General features: G+C 47.5%; 2 protein-coding genes across 3 annotated transcripts in view; both read right to left on the bottom strand.

Annotated features, from left to right (window-relative positions):
* Positions 1-19,364, bottom strand: part of LOC143147764 (uncharacterized) — a 48,408-nt gene extending 29,044 nt beyond the window's left edge. The window contains exons 1-2 of one of the 2 annotated variants that reach the window (XM_076313332.1): positions 18,602-19,364; positions 937-1,006 (exon numbers count right to left, since the gene is read on the bottom strand). The gene's annotated coding sequence lies outside the window, so the exon portion shown is untranslated. The remainder of the gene's footprint in view (positions 1-936; positions 1,007-18,601) is intronic. The other variant, XM_076313333.1, reaches the window with a different exon arrangement.
* Positions 19,365-20,171: 807 nt separating this feature from the next.
* On the bottom strand, positions 20,172-22,608 carry Sqh (myosin regulatory light chain sqh). The gene is made up of 4 exons (XM_076313727.1): positions 22,501-22,608; positions 21,330-21,529; positions 20,865-21,078; positions 20,172-20,783 (listed from the first exon to the last, which is right to left on the bottom strand). Exons 2-4 carry the CDS (start codon positions 21,517-21,519, stop codon positions 20,663-20,665), a joined length of 525 nt encoding a protein of 174 aa, XP_076169842.1. The 5' UTR covers positions 21,520-21,529; positions 22,501-22,608; the 3' UTR covers positions 20,172-20,662.
* Between the last annotated feature and the right edge of the window lie 897 nt (positions 22,609-23,505).

Here is a 23,505-nt window from a genome sequence, read left to right as displayed (position 1 = left end):
TTGGTCCGTCCGTGCTTCGCGCGGTGTTGAACGTGGAAAGGAATCGGATAGGTTCGCGCGTACAGAACCGCGATAAAAGAGAGTACGAGCGAATCGATACCGAAACGAAATTCAAACAAGCGTACGGAGAGGAACGGAGAGGCGTCGTTGGTCGAGAACTTTACCTTCGAGTTGCACGAAGCGTGCGGGTCGCGTAAACGACGGTGCGTGCGCGCTCGCTCGCTCGGTCGCTCGCACTCGCGCGTTCGTGCGTAACTCGTGCACGTCTCCGGTGCGTGTTCGATTACTCGCGCGCCACACGGGCGGGAATAAGAAAAAGGCGGGTACTCGCGAACGGAGAAAGAATCGAAGAAAGGATCGAACGCGGAAGAAAGGTGGTGGGCAACGTTGGCTGGGAGAACGGCTGGCCGCAACTGGCTGTGAGAGCGTCGCGCGAGACCGCGACGCAAAACCGACCCAAAGGTTAGAGGAATGGCGGCCTCGGACGCTTATACCTATGTCTACTCCACCGTGGCTCCAAACTTCTCCGCGCTTCGCTCAAACTCGGCTCGCGCTCCCGTCGTTCGATCGAGCCAGCATGCGATACGCTCTCGCGTCTATATCGGACCGTCCCCGCCACCTCCGACGGCTTTTACCTATATCGGTTTCGCGCACTCCGCCCGCGCGAACCACGTGCACCAACGCGCAGCTCTGTCTCCGTTTCGATCTACGCCGAGAGGTTCCGCGCGCGATGCACTCTCGAGAGTCCTGGTGTACTTCGATCCTTGCGACCGGATCGATTCGGTTCGATATTCACGGTCCACTGACACATCGAAACGAGTATCTCGCGAATCGAAACTCGAATGTTCCGGACCGGCGAGAAACCAAAGAGAAACCAACGAGAAACCAACGAGAAACCAACCGGGCCGAGTACCATTTCGTTCTTGGAATACTTACGCTCGTACCAAGGAGTTCTCGAGACGATGCTTTTCAGAAGGCTCGCGTGCTGGACTGGCATTTGGGCTACCTGGAACACAAACGCGATATTCCGTGTCAGGGTGTACATTCGGTTCGAATTTCGTCGCGCGGTCTATCGCGTTCGAGAGCTCTCACGGTATTTTAACGCGACGCGCGTTCGAACGTATCGCCTGACCCGGAATACGGACCAACGATAAGGAACGAGCGGAACGAAACGATTCGAAAAAGTCCATTAGCGGGAGAACGCGACGAGATGCTCCCTCCGCGAGCTGCGTTCAACCCTGGCCGCCCGTGGCAGCCACTCTTTTTCAATGGGCAATGCGTCAGCAGGCGTGGCACGGGACGAGCGGGAGGAAGCGATCTCGCTGCTTGAATAGGCACCTGTTTTCGCAGACAGGTGACACGAACACGTACAAAACGCTCCGCTGTATGCAAACGCCCGAGAACCTCGGGATAGACCGAGGAGGGCAATGACTCCTAGAACACCGCGAGTGCGCCGACAGACGAATCGTCGACATCGAGAATAAAACCTTCCTCCGGGGCTGACGCGTCTTGAAAAAAGAACCTTCGACCGTCTGCCCGAGCTCTCGTCGTAAGATTTCCGGAGATACGAAACCTACTCGACGGACAAACCCTCGGAAGAACGCGCGTGCTACCACGCTAGAGCAATCCTTCTCGTCGCGTTACGAGAAACACGCGTTTCTTCTCGCGAATAGAACCACGAGGAGGGAACACTCCGCGCGGCGTACAATTCCTTTGAAAATCCTACTCGAACACCTTTCGACCCTTTTACGCGCGTATTAATTTCCCCGCGAGCGTATTTCTTCTCGTTCCTGTCGAGCTTCGACTCTCGTCGAATATTTCGTAAAACGAAACTCTGCTCTTTTTTCAAACGCGCGAGATTGGAACGCCAGAAGCCTTAACGGATACCAAGTTCGATCTTCTGGATACCAGCCGGAATACCAAATGGTACGCGGAGGTAGGTATTCGTTTTCCTCGAGCGTGGAATTCTCTTGCTCAATTCGACGACCAAAATGGGAGTCGAACGTTAAGAAACGAGCAAACGAATTCGCGGATTTCTCTCGGCGAGCAAAGCGTGTACGAACAATTACGGGCGCAATGGTCTTACGGTCGGCTCGCGCATCGCGATTACGGCGTCACGACACTCAATGCGGTTCGGTGCATCGGGCTACTAAATTGATAAATTTGCACGATCCGCTATTCGCGAGCATTGACGGTTACGAGACGCGAGAACGTTCTTCTTGCGAGCTGCCGGTCGACTCGCTTTTTAGTAAATTCTCGGTTCTATCTTTTATCGAGATTTACGCAATTCGTTGGACGTGTACTCGCGAGCCGAAGCAACTCGCTCGTAAGTGGAGAGCCATTTTCCGTTTCGACGAGCGAACCGACTCACTCGCGACAATAAAGGATTATCGTCGGGTTGCCTTATCGTCGTTTTTATCTACATTTTTATGAAAAACGTTGCACGCGTTATCGTGCTCGTTGGTTCGTGTAATTCATCCAACATTCCCGGCCAGAATCGCTCCGTTTGCGAAGCAGTCGTTATTCGCGAAATCTGATTTACTTTGACCGATGCTACGATTCGACCCCCGAAATATCCACGAGAATAAATCCTAAATAAACGCGCGTCGAATTTAATAAAATTCTATCCAATTACGATCGAAGAAATCCACTCCAGCGGGCGACTAGAAGATTCGAGTAGCGCGGGACGAGGACCCTTATATTTCCCGATGAAAATTGGCAAAAATATTATTCGAGGAATGTACTTTCGATGAGCATTTATGTCGAACTTTCCGCATCGTTGCAAAAAAAAGAAAAATTCCCAATCGTCGACCGTTTTTTCCGCGTCTCGAAAGCGTTCGATGGTATTTTCCCTCGGTATCGTAGATACGAAAATTCGTGGCTCGAAATTGTTCCTCGTGTTCTCTCGTAGTATCGATTATGAATTGCATTACCATAATATTTACTTGGTGCTCGCGATGAACACGCGACGCTTACGTAACCACGAGACACCGACGGATCTGTGTCGCGAACAGGAGGTCCACCATTTTCCATCGACGGACTTTCGCGGAGTGTTAGGTTCACGCCCACGTTATTTACGCGAGTCCGCGCGCGGGTCACTCCTCTACCGAGAAAACTGGTCAAAATCGAAGCACTCGGTTCGCGACGAGTCTGTCCTGCAATTAGGGAGCCCGGTCATGCGGGAAATTCGCGACAGTCCTCGAAGCGGTCGGTCGGCCGGCCGGCCGGCCGGCTCGGCACGAGATCGATCGATCGAATTTTCCTTCGAAATATACGACGAGCGTAGAAATTATTCTCGGTCGAAGACTTGTACGATAAACGAACGGACACGACGATCCGTTTAACGCGTACGCGTGTTTTAATTGCACCGTTACGGGAGCACGCGAGTTCAAAATTATCGAGCGGAAAAGCGCGCGTGAATCGTTCTTCGCTCATCGTCGCCTCCTCTTGCTCCATCGAGGGATCGTGGTTCGGCGACGAAACGATTCGAAGATGTTTATTTCCGGCCACGAACTTCTAACGTTACATTGGACGAGATTTCCGGTACCGTGACTTCCTGTCGCTAACAGTTCCGCGCGTTCGCGGCTTCGAAGCCACTTACGAAACAACGAACCGAGAAAATCAAAGTACCCGTTACCGTAAACGGACCCGTGGTTCGCGCGTCTCGCGCAATTGCGCCTCGGACGAACAACAGATACCGAGGAAACGTCTCGACCGAGCGGATCCGAGTCGGATGCACCGTAACGCCGATCAAAAGGGGCCTATGTTTTCCGAACGAACCGCGTAATTTCCCGTGAGTTCGTTTTCGATCCTTTTCTGAAAATTCGTACACGTTCCGAGTTGGCTTCGTTCGCGGATCGTAGAAACGCGCGAGTTTAATATCGAGAAGTAGGGTCACTCGGTTCGAAAAAGTTTTCGAAACTCGTTCGTTTCGCGGCCTCCTTTCGAGCTCCTCTTCCGCGTTTACGAACGCGTCGTCTCCGCGGTCGTATACGGTTCGCGAACTACGTACACTCTGCTCCGCGCCGAAACGTCCCGTGGATAGAACAAACGAATGAATTCGTAGCGTGCAACAGTGTTGGTCGTTTCGAAAGCGGTTCGGTCGGTAAGAAGTTTCGTCGAGCGGTCCGGTCCTTGGACGTTGTTTCGAGTTGAACGCGAGCTCGTCGGTATCACGGACGCGGAATAAACGTTTCTCACGACTTGTGGGAACGCTGTACATCCGACGTGATTCACTCGCCGTAAATTCAAAACCGCGCCTTTAAAGATCTTCCGCTCCCCCTCGAGCCGACGATAAATTTTCAAGCTCGTCTTATTTTCTTTCGTTCCTTCGCGAAATTACGCCTCTTTCGTTTCTCCGCGTTTGCGCTCCGATCTCCTTCCTCCCATCGTTTTCCCCTGCCGCGTTCGTTTTATCGCCATTGTTGTTCCAGTCCACTTATCGGTAGGTATTATCGCCGCGATTATTCTCAATGCGAATCAATCGTTGTCGCTATCATTGCGCGTCAACGTGTTTACGATAATTGGATCCTAGAAACGACGCGCGTTCAGATTACGCTCCGTTGTTTCAGCACAATGGACCGCATCTTTTTCAATTTGTTCCACGGGCGTTGTTCGCTCGACGAACGATTCGACGAATTGAAAATTTCGCCTCGTTACTCGGCGACGAACGAAATTTTCACCAAAGACCGTGAACGAAATCAACGTATCGATTTTCTTTCGTTCGTAATTCGAATTCGAATCGAGATGTAAAAAAGTTGTTTTTCCATTTTGGTCGTTGCTCGAAACTCTTATCTGGATACAAACTCGTCGAGTAACGGTAGAGTCGCGGTTGATCGTTACCTTCGCTCGATCGATCGCTTTCTTTTTTCGTCGCGATATATATAAATTTCGATTCGAATTTTCTTATTTATTCGGCAAACACCGGACGAACAGAAGTCGTAAAAGTTTATCTTTTCGCCGTGGTTGGAAACTTTTCTGCGGAGAAGAAGGTTGGCCGTCTCCGGTGTCGGCGAGTAACAGTACAGTCGTGGCGATTATTCGTTAGAGGAGGCGAATCGCGTATCAAAGTCCCGGGGAAAGTCTGCGAACCGCGGAGCAGAAACGAAAAGGGATCGCGCGAGTCGAGAGACAGACGCGTCACGACGCGATCGCGCTCGTGATCGCGATGGCGAAAAGAGGGAAGAGTAACGGAACTCGACCCGGGGAGCATCCGTCCACGCGTGCTGGTCTTAATGGTGCGCGAAGATCGCGAGCAACGAATAGAAAGGACGATTACTTCGGGTTGTTGATAAGCCTGGGCACGCTGACCGAGCGCAGGAAGTTTGTCCTTCGATGGAAGAGCACCGCGTAATAATCGGTTAGAGTTTCCGTCCATCGTTCCGCTTCTGCTCGTTTCTGGCCGGTTGCTCGGGTCCCTCTCTCGGTGCATCGTCTTTCTCCTTTTTTTTTTCTTCTTTTCATGCTCGACGTGTCTCTGTCACGGGTATTAACGTAACTGTAGTACCGGGCGAACCGTAATACGAGCACGCTTCTCCTCCGTATGCGTAAGAATCCTCGGATGCACGCTAAGTCGCCAGGATTACGGATCCGCGTGTGTCTCGACGAACGCGCGGTGCCGCGCCTCTGTGTTGCGTGCACGCACACGTACGGTGCACGCGCACAACAGTTGCATTCTGGACGCAACCCGGAGAAACGAGTCCCCCATCGGATAATTAGATATCCGATGTCGTTCTTCGCGGTTGACTCGGCCAATTTTTTCTTCTCGCCCAAAGGATTCGAGAGAGACCGAGAGAGACCGAGAGAGAAAGAGAAACGCTCGCGTTTCCACGCAATTAGCTTCGCTGCACGGAATACGCGCCGGTACATAAAATTCTCTGCGTTTCTTTCGTTTCGTAGACGGTGGTACCGCGCCGAGTTCGTGGAATCGAGTTACGGAGCGTTCGCGTTTCAAAAATATCGATAACGAACGAGAAACCGCGAACTTTGGACGCGACGAGAGGTTTTTTCGTCGGTAAAATTCGCCCATTCGATTCCGGATGCAGCGGTAAACGAGGCGTTTCAGCGCACTTTTGTCGCGGAACGCGTACAGAACCGCGAACCACGGCTGCGCGAGGGTGTCGCAGACCCTTCGTTCTCCCTCGCGGAAAGTAAGAGGGACAACGATCGCTAATGTACATACACGGAGAATAATTCGTTAAGGGATACGACGAACGGACGAAGCAGACGCGGTGCGCCACGATTTTCATTTAATTCCGTACCCGCGACCGAGGAGAGTACAGTTCTCGACGTTTACGTTACGAAACGGTAAGAACAAAGCGGACTTGTGTCGCTCGGGATTTCCGCGATCCCTAAACCGCAGCTTTACGGATAGAAACGCTGCTAAAACTTACGCGTTGAAATTTACGGTACACTTTCGCGAACGTAACGGTCTCTCGAAATAAGTTTAAATGAGTAATCGTTGAAACGGTTTACGAACGTTGAGAGGTCGCGCCGAAGCTAGACTCGTAATTTTACGGAAGAAAATACCTTTCCGGATCGCAAAAATACACGTTGGAAGAGCAGTGGCCGCGCGTCGACGGACACTCGAAGCGAGTGCTCGAGGAGAGCGAGCAAAATTCGAGTATTCTCGATAAGAACGAGAGAACGAAACAAACGTCCAGGTTCGATTGTTCGCGAATGTAAACGGTGCGGGGCAACGACTCGCGATCGCGGAACGGGTAAACGGTTTTGCTCGATTTCTCGCCAAAGATTTTAATTATTCGACGGGTCTGTTGTTTTCTCCAATATCGTACCGATCGGGAGTATTTTTCTTTTCTTTTTACTCGAGACGAGGGTAATTTCGTCCTAGCTTTCCAACGAATCCAGGAGCAATTCGTAATGTCAAGGAAGGATGCTCGATGTCCCTCGAGCGTGTCATCGGTTTCCCGCGCGACTCCCGACTTTTAACGTCGGAGCCGCTCTCTCGACATTAATCTTCTCGGCCGGAGTTGCCGAGCAATTGCGAAATCTCGGTGCAGCAGCGTCGTCTACTCTGCGCACTGTACCGTGTCGCGAGGTCGACCTGCACGGATGAACCCGTACGGGTTCTGGCAGCTGGTTGGGTGCCAGCAAACGTCTATGCTTCCCGACGTTGTCCGCTGGCATTATAACCAGGAAGATGTGCGCCCGAGCAGGGGACGTCGCCTCTCTTTCCCCCTTATCTTATCGCGAAAATCGTCTCGAAGCTCGTTACCTCGCCTAATGTCGCCGTTTCTCGCGCGTCCCGAGCCTTCCGTCAAATACCCCGTCTCTATCGACGACTCCATCGCGACGTGCTTGAATTTATTTACTTGCCCGTTTACTTCGCTAATAAACGGGATTGAACGATCTCGACGTCGAGGCGCACGAACCGTGGACGTTCGCTCCGAGCGAAGAAGGATCGCCTTTCGAATTTTTACGAGATCGTAGTTTCGAATTGAAAAATGAAAGGAAAAGGATTCGTAAAGTGGGTCGGTTCTGCGTCGTCGTTATCGTTCGTGATATCGATTAGCCGAAACGCAAGCGTTCCGGCGGTTTTAAAAGAATTTAGGAAACCGAGAACAAGCGAACGTTCCTTCCGTCCGACGATTCGCACCGCGCGGCATCCGCGAAACGAGACAATCGCGGATCAACAGCTCGGTTCTTATCCGTTTCCGTTCGGTGGGGGATCGACCAGTTGGCGCAAAACGTTTCGCGCGTGTTTCGCATTCTTGAAAGGTTTTTTCGTAGGTGCCAGGAAGAGGAACGACGGGGGCACCAGGTGCGAAGAGGGCATGTACATCGCGATTACATTCGACGCGGACGTACCACGACGGCTGGCGTAATGACGCGTGCACGCGACATTCTCACTGACCCTCGTGTTCGCCCAATCAAGCCCCCTCTGCTCGATGCGCTCTCTTTTCTCCATACGGTTCGCTGGCTACACGGCCTTTCGTATCGTCGCCAATTCAAATGCACGGTTCTTTTTTCCGGTCTTCTCACCTTTTTCCCCTCTTCTCGTTCGCGAGATGCCCGCCAAGGAGATTTATACCGGACGAACGCGAGTTTCTTCGATCTCGTTGCCGCGAAACATCCCCGAAAGAGCGGGCTCGCATCTACGTCGGGCTCGTACTCCCGTGGAATACAATTACGGAACGAAATGTGCTTCGCTCCGGTGAAAATAAATTGTTCGAGGTCCATGTTCAACGAGGAAAGAGTACGAAGCAACGATCGGAATATTGTAAATTCCGCTAGGTTTCGTGTTTATTTTGCCCGCTTCCGCGTGCACGGTGAACGCGCAACGTTCTCTTTTTTTTTTTTACGATGGAGATACTCGTACGTAGAGTTCCCCCGCGTCTAGGAATTCGAACGCGGTTACGTGGAAGCGTACGATCAAAATTTTCAAACGACGCGAATCGATTTCACGGTGGCCCCTGGCAGGTATCTCGAGTCGGATCGGAGGAGAGCGTTCCGAGTAGCCGGGTAATTTGGAATGCGGATAAACTGTGTTACGCAGCTAGCCAGGCTCGTCGAATATCCTCGGCTCCGCGAGAGCGTAGGCGCGTACGAGTCAACCGTCGGAATTGGACGGGTCAAGTTGCAACGATGCGCCACGCGATGAGGTAATCCAATAAACTCATTGCCAGCTGTCGCGAACCTTGCTTCGAAGCGCTCGCGAAAACCTACTTCTTATTCGATTAGACGTCCCCTTTCCCTTAACGCGGCTCGTGCAAACCCGAGTACCGAGTGTCGTCACTCCTCGGACCGAACCGACATTAAAACCTAGCCTTTCTTTCTTTCTTTCTTTCTTTCTTTCTTTCGGCCACGCGTCGTCGTCGTCGTCGTCGTCGTCGTCGTCTTTGTCGTCGTCGACCTATGCTCGAACGCGACTCCGTTGCTCAAAGTTCAACCGCTATCGAACAAAAAGCATCGCGATAACCGGGCCTGTATTATCCTTTGAACGCGATAGAGCCGAGCTCTACGAAAGTCTCGACGCGATACGATAACACGATTATCGACGTACGAGCGACGTACCGTATACTTTGTTCAACGTCGATACGAGCGGTACGCCCGTGTCTTCTCTCATCTCGAAGCCGTAGGAATCCTCGAAGCGATTGATCAATCGACGAGACGCGCGAAGAATAAAGATACGTCGTTACGGGATTGTTTGGAAGTAGGCGCGTGGCACTCGATCGTTCAGCCCGGGGAAGCAAACCGTAGCCGGTGCATCGTGCTCTGCCTCGTATAACAGCTGTCGTACGTGAATCGTGTTCGGTATCGACGGCTCGTGAATACGGCTCCGTACGTAAGGTGCGTAAACGTGGCGTGAGTCATCCTCTCGTAGTCGCGATAGCAACGCGTAACGGAATAATCGCGGGGAGAACGCGCGCGCGCGCGCGCGAAACTCGGCGAGCTCATTCACGAGTCGGCAACAGGACCGAAAGGAAACTTTGAAAAACCTTGGGAAAAACGATCGTCGAACGTAATGACGGTGCACCGATGTCGGACTCGTACAAATTGCAGGTTGCGCGCCGAGGGAGAAAAGCGAACGGTATTACGAACGTTCGACGATCGGTTCGCCGAGCCTTCGCGAGGAAAGAAAAACCAACGAGCGAGCAACGCCCGCGAACGATCTCGATTTTCGCGAATGAACGTTTCGCCAAATTTACCGAAAGAAAAATATTTCGAGGGAGAGACGTTTTTGCGAAAAACCTGTTCGAACGTTTGCCGCGTTGTACAGAAATTAAGTCGAGAAACGATAGCGCGGCGGAGGATTTCGATGTTTCCAGGAAGCTGCACGAGGCAAAGTTATTTCGATCCAGCTGCAAACGTGGGTCAGCGTACCGAGACAATTTCCTGAACGCTCCGACCATCCTACATACGCGCTATCCTTGTTAAAACGCCGAGTCGCTTCGCGCGCGTTTTCTTCGCGAGACGCTACTCGGATAACGCGACCGTTGCTTCTACGTGGGAAAAAGCGCAGAATGTAACTCGGAGCGCAAAAACCACGCGCGTAAAACGATGGGAAAAAAACCGCGACGCGTTGAAAAACTCGACAACGCTTTCTTTCGTCGCGTTTCCTTCGCCTTGAAGCGCGACGAATCATCGACGGTCATCGTTTACCACTTTGCGTTCAACGAAGGACGGGAACGGAATTAGAATACTTCTCGAACGACCTAGCCAACGTTAGCGACGTTATCCGAGCAGCGATCTTATCTCGATGAATCCGACACTTACCGATGTATCGATTGTACCGAGATCCGACGAGAGTTCGTTCGAAACGGTTGCTGCGGCGATTTAATTCACCTCTCGCAACACGCCTAATTTACGGCCACGGAAGCGTACGGTACCGCGTGCTTTCCATAGCTGCGGTTCTATCTATATACTCTGGATGCAGCTTCGTTGCGCGAAAAGGACCGCGGAATCTCTTTGGATTTGTTTCGCGCGACACGCGAGCCACCTTTTCCGTTTCGAATTCGAGCTCGACGATTCCACTATCGTTGATTCGATTACGGAACAGCCGGTACCGCGTTCGACGATAAATCGTCGACTATAATTTCGATCGGAGGGAAAAGGAACGACGAATTTACGAGCGTAGGATTACCAAAGGAAACGCGCCTGCACGGCAGACCGAGTGTCGATAAACAACATTACAACGAGTCTTCGTTTCGTTCCGATCGATTATTTAATTCGATTTATTTATATACCGGAAAAGTTGCCAATGTCGAAAGCCTTGAGTAATCGTTGGCTATTACGAGCGCCGTTGATAGCGTGCGCGAAAGAACCCTCAAATCGATACAAATTTCGAAAACAAAGGTATCCGCTGTTTCCGAGAAAAGTGTGGAAATTGTCGCGACGTTACGGTGCGTCCAACGCGCGACTTAAAACCCGGCCATTGTTTCGTACGAAGACTCGTAGCTCTCACGCGTTGTTTCGTAGACGTAGCTTTAAAATCCAACGATCCATTTTCTTATCCGACGTACGAAAGTACCCCCTCGCGAGAAACGAAATCCCCCCCGAGCGGCCGAGCGGTACAATTAACTCGGTTCAAAACGGAGCGAAATCACGCTCGATTCAGTTACGAAGTACGCGACGAAGGAAAGAATCGCGAGCTTCGAAGTTCGATCGAAGAAAAACACGGCGGCTAGGTTTCGCGCGCGCGAACCTGGCAAGTATTACATAGATACGCGCGAGCCGCAACGTTCGACGTTGACCGGGAAGCGTGCAACAGCTAGCTCCGATCCAACGCGCGCGCGACGAATCTTTCTCACCAAGGGCAACACATTTTGATCGATACAGACGTTACGAGGAAAACGGTGAAGCCGAGTTACGACGCAAAATGAATACACAACGTGCACCCACGTAGGTACACGAATGTAACATACATCGCCGCGGAGTTAAGTCATTCGCCAGAATTAGAACGTACCGGCGAATGATAGACGTCCGCGTTTAAAATTCGATATACGTATGTAGAATATCTCGGCGAGCCCGCGTTCGGCTCCTTTCGAAACTGTTCCACTCGATCCCCGATAGATTATACGTATTATTTTTGTTTCCGCGGTAATCTCGCGCATCGGATATTTCTCTCTCTCTCTCTCTCTCTCTCTTTCTTTCTCTCTCGTACCGGTCTCTCGAGTTATTAACGAGATACCTTCCTCCAACGACTCGGTCCTAACGACGCTACTGTGCGCCTCGAGTGGCCGCCCCCCACGTTCCTTTGTTCTCTTTTATTATCGAGCCATCGAAATCGCTTCGTACGATTACTCGTCTGCTTCCGTCTAGGTGGCTTACGTAACGCCGTCATCCGCGTGCACGCCGTTCTAGTCGCTTTTCGATCTAATTTTGAGCGCCAACACGCTTCCCGTTAATTCCGCGAGCTTACGTTTCGTCGCGGGCGTTGCGGCCGATCGTTCATCATCCTACTTCGGGGAGACTCGACGTACACGATTAACAAAAAGCGATAGCAAATTGGTAATTGAACGTATATCTGTTGAGAGTCTTCCAGAGCTTGCTCCGAGATGAATAACGTTCCACGGGTCGAGTACTTTGACGTTGCGAATTCTTTAAACGTACAGAACGGACGCGCTTGATTCAACGGTTTCGAATTGTTCGAAAATGGCTCGCTGTAGGTAAAAAGATCGCAAAAAAAAATTTCACGGTATCGAAGGAGATGTAGATTTTTGCATACTTCGCCTTCTTATCGAGACACGAAGATCGTGTTCGGTCGTTTGGACATCCGAAATGCGAGCGAACGAGCGGTGGAACGGGCAGTCGAAAATACGGTAGCAAAGCCTAGAATTTGATCCGCAGAATGTGCTCATCGTTCTACTTAAAAAGGTTAACGTCCATAAACCGCTAATAGTTCCGTATCGAACCGAAGATTACCCGTTAATGAAAGTTAATGAAGAGTAGCGAACGGAGTAAGTCGGTCGATCGAGTTGCGCGTAGGTACGCAACGGTTGCGCCGCGTGCAACAGGGGCAACGACACATCCAAGTCTCCGAGACCGAGAGACAGGATGGGCAGGATGCATTGAATTTCAAGCACTTAACACAAAGATCGCCACACTTTCCCCCGTCACGACCCTTCCTCCTTCCTCTTTCCACTTCCCTGTTCATCGACTATCCCTGTCCGGCTTTCGGCATTGTCGCGACGCCGCTGACCCGTGAACTCACCGATCCAGCGGATAGGTTATCCGAGACTATCGAATTTCATTGTCACTACGCACCCTCGAAAACCGACCTCCGATCGACCCACAAACAGGTGTGGCACGATTTACGACCAAGCTCGTTCGATTCACCGACCGGAAGAAGGTGCCGACGCGAACACTTTTAGCGAGATTCGACTCGATCCAACCGCCGCTGGAGAAACGTTCAGAGACGATTCTGACGTTGCGAATTCGATAAATGTAACAAACACGGAACGAATACTCGTCGTTCGACCTAGGCGAACGGAGTACCGTTGAAAAAATGTAACAGCAACCTCGCCGGAGATCCGATGCCGATGTCTCGCGGTCGTCGTCGTCGTCTATTCGATCCTTTCGCTGCGAACGAGGTATACGTAGCTGTACACAATACACGTTCAACGCTGTCGCGTTTTCAAAGTATTTATGGCGAATACTCGGGCTGTGTAGGGGCCTCAAAGATGTGGCGTAATCTAAACAATCTAAGCACGAGGCCCTGCTTCGGGTACTCGGTTTCAGCGACCGAGCGAATATTGCCCCGAGCACGGGACGCTTCTTGGTTAAAGCTCGCCGTGGCAAAAGGGTCGAGGTATTCGTGTTCGTGTCACGAATCATTGATCATCGGCTGGAGGTTTTAATTCGCTCTCGCGCTCTTTAGGTCGAGTTTCTTCGACGTATAGCTTTCCGCGCGAACGGAGCACCTTGTCGGGATCTCGTAGCGTTAAAATATGTACGCGTTCGCAAGTTTTCGGAACACGAGCGTACGGGAAACGGGACAATGCCGACGGATTCGTAACGTCGGCGGGGAAATCGGAAATAAATGTTCGGTGACTAACAGGGAACGAGGAGTCGACGCCGCGCCACGTTAGCCGGCTAGAGGGGGCGAAAAATCGGCCACATGGTTTGGGAGCCCGGGGCCTCGAACTCGGAAATCTTCCCCTTCGATGGACGATAACCCTGGTAACCAATTGTTTGCCGATCCTTTCTCCCCAAGTCCAACATTCGAAGCGAGAGCACGGAGAATCGCAAGGAACGAAGGGTGAAACGGCTGCTCGGGGAGCAGCTCGGCAACGAGTGCAAGCTACCCTCGATCGCTACCGTCCCGAGGTTAACGCGGTGCATCCCCCGCGATAGTGACCGTTCCTGGATAGAGGAGGGAACGTGGTCGTAGGACGGTCGGTCGGTCGGTCGGCTGGCTGGCTGGCTGGCTGTTTCGCGTGTACACGCACGGCAAAGGTAAAAGCAAAGGCAAAGGCAAAGGCAAAGGCAAAGGAAGAAATCGATACGACGCCTGCGCGCAACCAGACCTAACCCCGCTGGAATCGGCGTCGTTCGTCCTACTCGAGGTAGGGTTCTATCCCCCACCTCCTGCCACCGAATCGTTTTCGTTATCGAAACGCAGAGCACCCCCGTCGCCGTTAACTCGCGACATTTTATCGCCATCCAGCAACGGCTCCCGCTTCGCGGACAATCGGAGCCCGGATACCCGTCGCGTCGAGTCACCACCTAGACCAACCGACCGAGATCCTCTCGCGTTCGCCTAATGTCGTCTAGACGGCCTCCTGACACACCAAACTTTAACCCACTCGCTCTCGAGAGTGGCTGACCCGGATAGATTTTGGCTCGCGATTCTATCACGGCCTAGACGTTCGTCCAAGATACTTCGAACAAAGAACTCGTACACGTCCATCGTGTACAGCTTAGCGTATACTCGCTCCGACCGTTTCGCTGGTAATTCGCCTACCGAACCTCGGGGAAAGATTTATCTTATCGACGTTTCGATTTAACCACCGTTCGAAAGCGGACAAGATAAATTTGTTACGCGATCTCTTAATATTTTTCGAATTTTATTTCAAACTTAACGTCGTCGACCCATCTTTCGTTCGTCTTCCGTCGAACACCTTGGAAAACGAAAGCGCCCGATGAATCTACGTCCGCCTCCGCCGAACGCAGGCAATGGCCGACGGTACCATTTCGTCGAGGTGCACAAAACGATCGATCTTGAGAATTCGAGAGAAGAACGTTCGTTCGATAGCGAACCAACGTACGTAAAAAATAACCAAGGTATCGCGAACAGCAGCTACTTCTGTATGGTGCGTATCCGGAGAAACCCAGCCGGTACAATACAACGCTAATCGCGACATTTCTTCGTTCCGTGTGGCCGAGAAATGTCAGAGATTATCGCAGCGGGAAAGTCGTCTGTCCTTGAAAAATGTCAATTGACGTTTACGAGTACACGTTTTTGCATCCGTGTTATCGCGTCGATCGACAAAGCCGCGTAATTAACACTTCGATGCGAAGCCGAGCCAACGCACAGGTTGAAACCCGAAGGAAAAATAACGACGCTACAATTGCGATCGTTTAACGAGCACCGGGCCTCGAACAACAAGACCCAAACTGGTATACCGGCGTGTCTAACATTGGAAACGATATTACGCCAAAGATAACGATACGTCTAATAATAATTTCCCCCAACGTTAACGCCAATGTTCATTTGGTGCGACGAGAAAACGACTGACCTAAACGCCGTGAACACGGCGTTAAGCACACAGCATCGCCTTCGCGGTAATTTTAGCGATCGAGAGGCTGCGTATCGTAAACGCGTTAATACGCCGGTCGCGAATCGTACTTTAGCAGATAACGTAATTGCACGTCACGGCGATCGATCGTTTCGATACAGGTTGGATAAAATCGTCGGCCAATCGAAGACGGATTTACCGGAAATCGTGCACGTTGGACCAACCTCGATTCAACGAGGACTCGCATCGATGCGCGATCCTCGTTGTTTGTTCGCGTATGTATAACGCGGCACAGTTGCCGTACACACACTGCCGCTCGTAATTCTATTCGCGCGGTCAGCACGCGACCAACAGTCGGCCACTCGTCGCACGAGTAAACGTCTTTTAACGCTTTAGCACCGGACGACGTGCTATTGCGCTTTTTCATTTCTAAAAGCTGACGCGCTTCTATAGTTTCTACGTGCCTGGAAAATTATTCGACCGGAATTTCAAATAATTCACGACGCCTGGCTTTTCAAACTCAACCCTCCGATCGATTTCGATTTCCGAATAACATTCCTGGACCGATATCGCGTACCGTTCTTCGCGTTCCGACAGTTTTGCAACGGTTTGCGATAAACGTTCCATCGTTTCCGTAGGAAAACGCAACCGTATCGAACGAAGGATTTCTAAGAACTACGTAACGCGCATTCGAAGAGACCCTTGAGAGCCAAGACCTGCGCGAAAGTGACGATCGTATATCGTGTCGTCATCTGGGATTTATGTGCTATCGCTCGAAAGTTCGGGATCATCTAACTTTCTTCCAGACTGTGTACACACGCCGCGTACGATTCAGTGAAATTTTGGTTCGAAAACGGAGCAACGATACAGTGGGTACGACTAAACTTTTACAGAGTTTCGCGTGGAGAAAGGGAACAAGGAACCGACCACGAGTCGTAATTTTTTCGTTTAATTGTCGATCGTTGACCGTACACTTAAATATTTATTCCTTCTCGTTCTGCTGTGTCTACGAATACAGCGATGCCTCGGGTATCGATAAGATTTGTTGCTCGGAGTCGCGAACATCTCGCCACCACTGTGTTTCGTCGACTCGAGCGACCGTTTCCAAAAATATTCCACAGGTACCTATGAAAATAAAACCCGTCTGGCCGAATTTCCTCCCACCGTATCCCATTCGTTGTACTCTTTTAGTGGCCCGTTTCCCTCCCGAGGAAACAACTCGTGCTCGATTTCTCCGTAATTCTCCGTCGAGGAAACATACTCTTCGAATTTACAGATTCCACACCGTGGAACGAATATTTTCATCCGTGGTTCGTTACGTCCCGAACGCGTTCGCGGTAACTTCTGTTACGGTCGATCGAACCCCGAGCTACGTTACGCAAGAAGGTGATAATTGTATAAAACTATTAGCCGTGTCGAGCAGATGTTATCCGCATTAGCCCCCTCCCCGTTTCCCCCTTTCCGACACACGAAAGGAAACAACGAGGCACGCGAAGAAACGAGGATTCGCGACACAGAACGCGAAATCGCGTAACAGATTTAACGTATTATCCGGCAGTATCTGGAGCAACCTGTTTGAAAACATGGCTGCGTATTAGAGACGTCCCTGACTTGGATGCAATTAGCCTAGTAATACAGCTTTCCACCTCCGTGCGTTTCCACCGAAAACTGGTTTACAGGTACTACCGTACGAAAAAGGAGAAAAAAAAGAAGAAGAAAAAAAATGAAAAAAAAAAAAAATAAATAAAACCGTCGACGACTCGACTTTGTAACTTTATGCACGGTGCGCAGGACTTCCTGTTACACGGGCTCGAGATTTTGTTCCACTTTTCGTTTAGCAAAATTCTCGTTTTTCAATTTGGAGTTTCCCTCGCGAGACAAGTTACCGCCGCGTAATTTCTCAATTAAGCACGGCCGAGTAGTTCGACGTGACCTTTCCGAGTCAATTTACGGAAAAGTTAATCGCTCGTGAATTGCAGAAAGTAAACGGACCGTGTTAAGGTAAACTCATCGAATCAAGAGCAAACAAATTGTACATTAGTTAAATTCGTTTGGTTAACTTCCGAGACACGTTTCAACTGTTGCATTAATATTCTTCCACACTCGTGCGAGCACGTTACGCAATATCAAAGCGATACGACCGGTTCGAGCGTTAGATCGTATTACGCGCCGAGTATACGCAATGTAAGTACACGGTTACCATTTTTACGCGCGATCCGATGAAACGTATCGCTCGTTTCGCGATGGCGAATATTCCCGGAGAAGAAGCGTGCACGTATTTCGGGGTTAAAGTGTTGGTCCCGTTGTCTCGGAGTAGGAACAAGCTCCGTTCGGTGTATACGCTCTTTTAGTAATAATCGTCTCGAGAATCGCGACGCAATAAAGGCCTCTTTTGTACGGTGCCGCGCGAAGACAGCGCGTATCGTTCCTTTTGACAACACTCATCCATAGTCACGTGCTGGATACGTTCGCTGCGACGTCGTTTATTGTCCACGGTTTATTACTCGATATTAAAATGCAAGCTCGAAATAATTTACAATTCTTGTCGATGTATTCCGCTCGAAATGTATGCTCCGTTTAGATATCGTAAAACCTTATTTAAAATGCAAATTTTGCGAACGATTACGAACAGGAATACGGAAATAGTCGTCGGAAGCCTTTGTGTATCCTAAAATTTCATTCTACGTTGCGTTCGTCTCGGACCACGTTTGAATTAGGCTTCGACGATTTACTCGAATCACCGAGCTAAGTACCAATAAATTAGTAGAACTAGTACGATATAGGTTTTTGAGGTATACTGCGCACAAGTTGGGACATCCTATAGTCAATTGTGATCATCGCTATGGACATAATGACCCCATTACGTGGTTACACGATATGACCACATTGAATACCCGTAGAACTGTTTCCGTACCGTTGTTTATTTGTCAGTCGGTTAACGGAATAATACGTATTTCGCAAACTTTTCTAAGCAGAGTCAACGTTTACGTTCAATCCAGACAGGAAAGCACAACCTTTTTACGCAACATTACGCAAGTACGGTTTTATATTTATCGATCTAATACATTTGCATATTTAACGTTCTTGATAAATTTTTCGTTCGTTTTGTAACATTCGTTGTGCATACTTCCACGAACGTACACCGTTTCGAGCATAAAATACGTTCGTTAAATTATTGCACTCGTGTGTAGAAGGTCTCATAGTTCTACCTTGTATTTCGTTGTTAATCGAATAAATAAATACGAAATATCGAAGCAATTGCACGATCGTTTCAATTTACGGTCCATTCGAAATGTCGAAGGAAACCCCCGATTCGTAAAGTTTAAGGTCAATATGGTAATCGTCGTTACAGGAAATTCGACGAGAACGTAGTAACGATTCGTGCAGAGAGTATAGCTCACCTAGGGTAGTCGTCGAAAGGTCGTCCTGGGAAACAGCTGATCCGACTGGCTCGCTCGGTGGGTGTCGCTTTCGTTGAGGTTTCTCAATCGTGATCGGCTAACCTCCAAAACTAGCTGCGCAATCGAGTGGATGCTAGCGACGGGGCGGGGATAGCTGATCGCATGGAACGCACCTCGAGTTTTCTTCTCGCGTGTCTCGGTTGCGCGGCACTCGACTCGTCTCGATGAGAGTGTCCAGCCGTAGTTAAAGCGGCACGTAAAGATTACGAGGATCGTTGGTACTTGCGAAGGGTGGCCGTTGCGTCATATATCGTTGCCAGGCGAACGGGACGTAACCCAATTCGCGGCTGGCAGCTTCTGCTTCTGCCTCTGTTCCTCGTCTCATTCTCTCTCGATCCCTTCGTCGTTTCGATGTACAAGGAAATTCACTGGTACGGACAAACGATGAGACTGCATGAGACACCGTGACTCACTGTGGTAACATCAACCAAACTGGTAAACACACCGCGAGTCGAGAAGTCGCGGTGGATCATCGAGCGACATTCGCGATCGGACGATCGTCGATTCTAACCCAATTCGCGAGGAGATCGGCGAAAGCCGATGCTCCTGGACGCACTATTAACTGTGCGTATCCTTCGGGTTAGTCCGTTGTCAGTGTATTTACTGAAACGAAACAACCACCGAGCGAAAGGACGCGACAGGGAAAGCCGCCGCGAGTGGCAGAACCGAGGAAACCAAGAGACGAAACACACCCCACTCTGCTACCAGTGGAAATGATACTGCGGCTTCGTGAGACTTTATTCCGTGCATACTGTACATAAACGCTTACGCGCAGGCGCAGAACAAACGTGGCTCTGTCAGTCGGACCTGACCACTTTCGAAATATTACTTCAAAGGATATGTTATTTTATTACACGATTATTTTGTTCTCGATACTGGAGTATAATAGCTCGTTTCGAAAAGTAATTTTCTAAATAAAACCTGCATTTGGAATAATGGAATAACCGATCGATAGCTTCGTACAAATATATCACATTAAACGGTGACGGTACTCTTAAATTGTAGTCTAATGTACTGGAATCTTTTGTATTTACTAAATTGTGCCAAGTATTTTGTCGTTAAATATTTTTTATCGTGTCGTACTCCGATCACTGAATACGATTCTAACTTCGTTCGTGGTTGAACTAACAATATGTTGACCGTAACTATTATTTTTTTATCGTAATTTCAAATGAAAAAATAATAACACGTTCTCGTTCTTAGAACTGTTGTCTTAAATAAATCGATATCTTCTTTAGCTCCAAGTAACATTGGGCCAAGTAACTAACTAAACTTTATTTCAAATCGTTACTTTATATTTCGGTTTGAAATAAAATTTACCGAATCCTCGGACTATATTAAATAGGCTAAGAGTTTTTCTTGACAAAATAAATAAAAAATGCCGTAAAAATCAACCTTGATTTTGACATCGAGTCTTCGAATAACGTTTGCACAGTTGTTCCTTTCGTATGGACTTGACGTTGAGTAGGATTTATAGTGTGCTGGCAAATTTCCGTTTAATTCGATAAAATGTTGATCTTAAGAATCAACTTTTATTCTCGTCAAAATTTGATGAATAACGAACAGAGTGGATTAAAAGATAGACGTCACATTTTCGATATACAATACATTATTATATTAAAATATAAATGCAAACTGTTCAACAACTAGACATCAATGTAGCATATAATATACATTACATATTTCAATTTCATCGATTTTACAATAATTATAATTCGTAGCCAAATATGGATCGAATTTTCTTTCTCACATCTTACGTTCGAGTCATTAGATGTTCAAACAAATACCACAGAGGTTTTTGTCACTTGAAATCTACATATTTTAAGAACTAGCAATAAGGCCATTTTTCGAAGAATAATAAGCCCTAGCTTTCCAATTACTTTCATTAATAGAAGATGTATAAAATACAAGTAATATTTCAAACTTTACAATTGCAACCATATAAAAGCACGTTACGCGCTCAATCACACAAATATAAAATACGGATAATGTCACGCTTGCTCACTGCTCATCTTTGTCTTTAGCTCCGTGTTTTAAGATTCGCGTGAATTCGATGTAATCGAACATCGATCCTTTGATAGGCGCTTCGCGGTACATCTCGTCCACGTCGTCATCCGTAAATCTTAAAAAGTGAAAAAGAAAGATAAATTTGTTCCTTGTTTCTCTTGAACGTAATTGAATTCTTCATTTTACAAAATGTTACCTGTCTCCCATTGTTGTGAGTAACTCGCGAAGGCGTTCCTCGTTTATATGGCCAGAGTTCTCTTCGTCGAAACAGCCGAAAGCGTTCTTAATTACATCTTCCGGATCCGTGCCTTGAAGTCTTTCACCGAACAAAGTTAAGAACATCGTAAAATTGATTGGTCCCGGAGCCTCGTTCATCATAGCTTCCAGATAATCTTCGGAAGGATTTTTGCCTAAAATAAATGCACGAACGTTGTATAAAAATTACACGATACTCGATCGTATTGCATATTTGAGGCAAACATAAATATTATAAATATTTAACGAATTAATGCGGTTTGAATTTAAAGAAAAACCTTGGCAATGGAAAATTTGAATTAATATTTTGGCTAAAATCGTAATCCCGATTACCATATACTTTATTGTAAGTAGTTTGAAAAATATGGTATTAAATCGAGTAATTAATTAATTTGCAATATCTCACCTAAAGAGGCAAGCATATCGTGAAGATCTTCTTTGTCGATGAAACCATCATGATTTTGATCGATCATGTTAAAAGCCTCTTTAAATTCGGCGATTTGTGCTTGATCGAACATCGCAAAAACGTTCGATGTCGCACGTTGCGCGCGTTTCTTTGTCGTTGCACGACGTCCGGCTGTTTTGCGAGACGACATGTTGGTATCCCTGGAATTATAAATAAAGATACAGCTCGTTTTGTTTAACCAGTTTTTAATTTCTCCAGTAATTATGGAGTATTTCTCTTAGATTTTGGAATATTTCGAATTTCAAGGATGACATAAAAAAAGAAGAGGGGAAAGATTATACAAGTTTAATCGTTATTTTGATAAATGTAACAAATAGTACGAATAAAACATTAAGAGAATTTAAATATCAATCGTATTTACTTACCACGCTGTAGCTCCATTATCTGATTAATATATATTTCTGGACAATAAATTCAGGAAATTGTAATGTACCCGAAATCAGAATAAAAATAAGATCGTCTTACTTGGTTAGTCGGTAAAGAGGACGTTACACTCTACCATCTATCGATGTCTTCGTACAAATGCTTAATCGTACATTTTTGTAATAAAAATTTATTATTAAATTTGTTAATTTTATCGTCACAGTTTAAGAAAAAAGTTTGAGGGCAGGTGTTAAAAATTGTCCTACATTTTCTGACACGTTCATTAATTTTTGTGGCAATAATAGTACAAAATGCTACACATTTTCGGTACAATTTTTTCGCATGCCTCTAATTTTGCCTGTAATTGATTCACTTTAAATTGTAATCTTTTTACTTTCTAATTTTACTTTATAGCTCTTTGTCTCAAAACTTTCGCTCGGCTATATTGGTACAGGCTATATTTGACTACTGGTAATGCTTTTTCCTAAGAACGCTCAGCGCCGGTGTAAAATTATTGAATTGTGAATCCCATCAAATTTAACCATTAAATTTAACTTAAATGTATTAAAGTACGCCGATTAATGAGAAAAGTACGTAGATCGGAGACATAATAAACACAATGGCCGATCTACCAAGTAAGACGGCTGTCAAGTATTTCACGCTTTTTAGGACGCCTTTGTACACGCGACTTAACAACTAGAATCTTTCAACTTGAATCGTTCAAGTAAGTTAATAAATTTGTACCAACCTGATTAATATGAGCTTCTTTACGACAAATTATAATGAAAATCAGAACGACACAGAGACTCGTGCAGCACTGTGACTCACGTTACGCGTTACAGTATGGTTATTCACCACACCCGGACATGTAGCGCCATCTGCCGAGGAATCGTCTGTCCCATGGGTTCTCAACCTAGTCGCTAATAAATTCCGTGGAGTCTATAAAACACCAGCCCCATAAAATATTACGGGTTACTTGGGAATCAACGAAGAATCGTATGTTTATGTATATAATATGTTTAGGAATATTATAAAAATAATAATATATAATTGATATTATATAATTCTAATAATATAAGTAGAAAATATTTCTTACCAATTCATATTTCGATCTTTTATTTCACCAATTATTATTTTTAATTGTAACATTAATATCGATTTAACTTTTTGTTCCATACAATTTTTAACGTATCCTATTCTTGTATCAGTGTAGGACAAAGATCGGCAATATAAATTCCATTTTTTTAAAGAATTTAACGCGCAAGAAGGTTGAGAACTTCTGGCCTATCCATTGCACGAGCCTTTTCTAGTCATGCTCAAAAAATTAGGGCGCATTACTACGAAGAAAATCAACGATTCGGTTAATGGAGATCGATCCTTGGTTCGATATTCAAGTTTGGTTGAATGAAACCAAACTATAACGGAAAATTATAATTTTAAAAGACAAAAGCCAACTTCTTTTTTAAGGTGAGTCGTTCAATCGCATTCGGACTCTGCGTTTTCCCAATAATGTTACTCAAGCCCGTATTATTTATGAGAATATCTAAATTATTTAAATGGTTCGTAATAACCATCTTCTCGTTCAACGATATTTTTAAAAATTTATGTACTTTATATTGCGCAGATCACCCGATTCACCCTCGAAAGGACACGTCACTGTAGGGTACCGTAGTTGGAGTAAACTACTGACAGAGAAATCATTGCCTTATAAGGCTGTGAGAGAGCCCGATATAGTTGTTCCTCGTGTCGTAAT

Source organism: Ptiloglossa arizonensis, chromosome 6 (genome assembly GCF_051014685.1).
Source record: "Ptiloglossa arizonensis isolate GNS036 chromosome 6, iyPtiAriz1_principal, whole genome shotgun sequence".
NCBI classification, from domain to species: Eukaryota; Metazoa; Arthropoda; class Insecta; order Hymenoptera; family Colletidae; genus Ptiloglossa; species Ptiloglossa arizonensis.
Note: the sequence above shows the minus strand (reverse complement) of the source record. Positions and strands in the feature narration are given on the sequence as shown.